At 40.9% G+C, this 3875-nt stretch overlaps 1 protein-coding gene across 1 annotated transcript; it reads right to left on the reverse strand.

Annotated features, from left to right (window-relative positions):
* Positions 1-2889: 2889 nt before the first annotated feature.
* On the reverse strand, positions 2890-3404 carry LOC306779225 (protein C19orf12 homolog; the record flags this gene model as incomplete). Its single annotated transcript, XM_079271052.1, has 2 exons — positions 2890-3155; positions 3245-3404. The coding sequence occupies 2 exons, from the start codon at positions 3402-3404 to the stop codon at positions 2890-2892; spliced, it is 426 nt and encodes a 141-aa protein (XP_079127178.1).
* Between the last annotated feature and the right edge of the window lie 471 nt (positions 3405-3875).

Here is a 3875-nt window from a genome sequence, read left to right on the forward strand (position 1 = left end):
ATGGAATCCTGCTTGGACATTTTACTCTCTTCTGGCTGCGTAAGGATACCGACCACGGTGCATCAGTGGCGTTTGATTATTATTTGTTTAAGTTTGATTTAGCCGACAAATGGCCACTACAATACCCTTATTGTCATTATTCCAAATTTCCTGCCAAGATGTAATAATTCCGTGCTGTATTACTGATTTTGCTTCTGACCTCCCAAAACAAATTTCTAAAATATCATTTTTGTTTGACGCTCTTTTCTCAAGTTTATCTGCAACCTCATTTCCCTCCATTCCAACATGAGCCGGTGCCCAACAGAGATGTACATCTATTCCTAAATGTTGTGAGTTCAGTAATGATGTATAAACTTCAGTTAAAAGATCCTCTCGTACTGTTTGACCGGATTGTATACTTTGTATTGCAGCTGCAGAATGTGAACACAAAAGTACTTTCATTGGTTTGACCTCCTCCACCCACTGAAGACTGATGATTACTGCTGTCAGTTCGGCTGTGTACACTGATAACCAGTTATCTGAGCGTTTAGATCCATCTGTAAAGATATTTCCAGAATTAGAATATCTTTTATTCAGTAAATCTTGAACCAAGTATCCGATGTTTACATTCCTCTCAGTCCATTCTCTTCTCTTTTCTAATATCTCCAGATTTACCTTGGGTTGTGGAAATATCCATGGAGCAATGTTGCTACTAATATGCTGGACTATGTTGTATGGTATCAAATTTGAACTGTTTCACTTTCCTGTTAACTTCCCATCCAAAGCTTTTACCAGAGAATGTCGAGTACTCCCAACCATTGTACAGGACAGTCGCTGCTGTGTTTCCGTTAAGTCCACCCTGAATTCTAATCCAGTGTGATAGTGCTAACTCAGTTCTCCTCACATGTAATGGCAGTTCCCTGGATTTCACCAGCAATGCATTAATGGGTGTGGTTTTGACTCGGGAGATGAGTCAGAGGAAAAACATCCAAAAAAAAAGGTGAACAGATAAAAGTCCATCGAGACAGGTTCTACGAGGAACATCCGGTTTCGCTGCAACTTGGTGGGTAACCAAATAAAAGCCCTTAAACTAATAAAATAGTATATCATTACTCCTATCTTCAGTTACCTTCCATCTGGTCCATATGTAACAGTTGTGGGTCGTGGAACGAGACGACTCAAGTGATTGTTTTCCAACATTTATGTATTGAAGACAAAATATCACCAATGAATTGCCTTCTGATCGTTTTCTGCCCCTCTGCTCCCTCAGCAACGTGTGATTTAATTCCTTTTATTCAAATACACACTGACCAATCAGAGCTCGGTACGTGGACCATTAATGAATGTTACATAATCACACAGTTTAAACTGACAAATGCAAAAAAAGACAGCTGGCAATAAATCTCAGACTGCATGTGTGAAATCGTAAATTAACAGATTTATGACATCACTGCTTCATTTAGAGCAGGATAGATCTGACTATAAGTACATGTGTGTATTATGGTAAATGAATGTGTTGCAGATGTGTTTTCATGGCGTGTATGACAATATTTTAGCCTTGTTCTTTCAGCTGTAGCCTTAGTGGTGCGAAACAGACTTTGGAGTAAATAGAAAATAAATGTGTAAATATTCTCTCATCACACATTCACTGACGCGTGCCGGCTTCTTGAGTCGTGTCTTACAGTCTCCGGCTACTTTAATGTTTGGTGTGGGTGATTTTAAATCATGGAAGGAAACTTCCTCACTGCTTAGAATTATATTCATATATATTTTTATTTATTTGCCCAAAAGTCCGTTTCACATCGCTGGGTCTCAGCTGAAAGAATAAGAATACATCAAAGTAAAACATGAACGTGAATACACGTGTTATTATAGTCAAATCTATCGCGTTATAGATGAAGCAGTGATATTATAAATGGGTTAATTTACAGAATGACACAGTTAGTGATTTCTTGCCAGCTGTCCTTCCTGCATTTGTCAGTTTAAACTGCGTTACTTTCAGCCTGAATTATGTTCATGTTCTTGATGTTGGTCTCAGAGTGCACCAGACTGATACATTTAACTTTAAAATGTACAACATTTTCTTCCAGGTGAGCGTGTCCCCGGCCCCCTCTAGAAAACCAACACTAACTAGAAAATAAAAACTCAATTTGTCTACCGGATCAAGCTAAAGACAGTACCAAATCTGAGCGTGGACTCAATGAGCGATGCTCTCAAATTGAAAGAACACGGTCTTGGATAAAGATAGGATGAAAGCTCAATCGTTCCTCCCCTGTGTGATGTTTCATGTGGTGTGTCAAATGTATTTTATACATTTTGTATAAAACCGTTATCACAAACAGAACCACTATGTCTCTTATATGATTAACAGTGCCATTGATGAATACATAATTCCTTCATCTGATGAGTGTACTTCCAATAATAAATGAATCCAGGTATACATGTGACCTGCCACCTCCCGGCTAGGATCCGTGCGGAGCGCGAGGACGTGCCTCCGTATTTGACGTTTGACAGTTTTCCTGTCTGCTTCGTCTGCCGCTGTGTAGGATTAGCCACTTTCCGGCTTGGAACCGTGCGGAGGCGTGGAGACGCCTCCTATTGCCTTTGGCCATTACCTGTCTTTTCCCTTGACTGAGAGAAATAAACTACCTTGGTTTTGAAATAGAACTCTGCTGTCTGAGTCTGCATTTGGGTCCGCGAAACACCCCACATCATAACAATACAGCTGTTTTCACAATAACTGTATAACCTGGAACCAAGACTGTGATGGCGTCTGTGCAAATTTACAACATGTAATTTCACATTTGATAAAGAGTCTCTTCAGCGTCATAAAACAGTTCACATTATTTTCAAAAGACCTTCTGAGCATGTGCACCCCTACGTTAGGGTATCCCAGTTCTTCCACAGACACTAATCCACGTAGTGCACCTGCGCCTGGAGCTCCTTTGAGATGTACCCGAGAAGGGTCGCCGTCAGCTGCTGCTTCAGGGTGGCGTTGCCCATCACTAGAGCAGTTAGCTGAGCCAAATCTGTCCACTGAATGTCTCCCAGCACGGCCAGAAGACTACCATAAAGCTGCTGCTGCTGCTGAGGACTGAGCTCCATTATGATCTGAGGCAGCGGTTTGAACTGTCCACTGGTCAGCCAGCAGCCCAGAAGGCCTCCGACAGCACCGCCTACATGTTAAGAGGGTTTCAAACATGTGGAATTATGATTGCACACACACGAGTGGGAGAAACTGTTGCATGCATTTATTCCCACTCACCGACTGCGATACCAAGAGGTCCCCCGACTAACCCTCCAGCGAAGGCCAGACCGCCCGCTGCTGCTGCTCCCTTCCCTGAGCCTTTCACTGTGGTCTGGATTTGCTGATTTGCAGATAACTCACAACACAGCTTCATGACATCATCAAGTCGATGGCACATACTGTGGATCAGATTTATACATTTCAGGAGTCTTCGGTGATTGTGTGAGGTAGCCCCTTGCTTGCTATTCTGTGACCAGATATGAAGCCCGTAGTGCGTGTTTTGTAGATGTGATACATTATAAAAGGGAAGCAAGTGTTGTTTACTGGTGGTACATTGCAACTATTATTTAATCTTGATCATTTTAAATGAACCAAACTAAATCCTGAAGAAAACACAAACTGACCCCTTCACCCCTTAATATACTTCATTTATCAGAAGATTATAATAACTTAACATATCTCGACATATTCACCCCAATAACAATTGACCAATGTGTTCAGGCTAAACTAATTACAAGTACCCTAAATTACTTTAATAATCTCTGAATATCACTTTAACATTTTAAAGGTGCACTTGACAGCAACTCATATTTGTGGGATGATCATTTTCAAAACATTTTAAATACAGGAATCAAACATGTATTGTAAT

This window comes from Melanostigma gelatinosum (genome assembly GCF_949748355.1).
Source record: "Melanostigma gelatinosum genome assembly, chromosome: 1".
Taxonomy (NCBI): Eukaryota; Metazoa; Chordata; class Actinopteri; order Perciformes; family Zoarcidae; genus Melanostigma; species Melanostigma gelatinosum.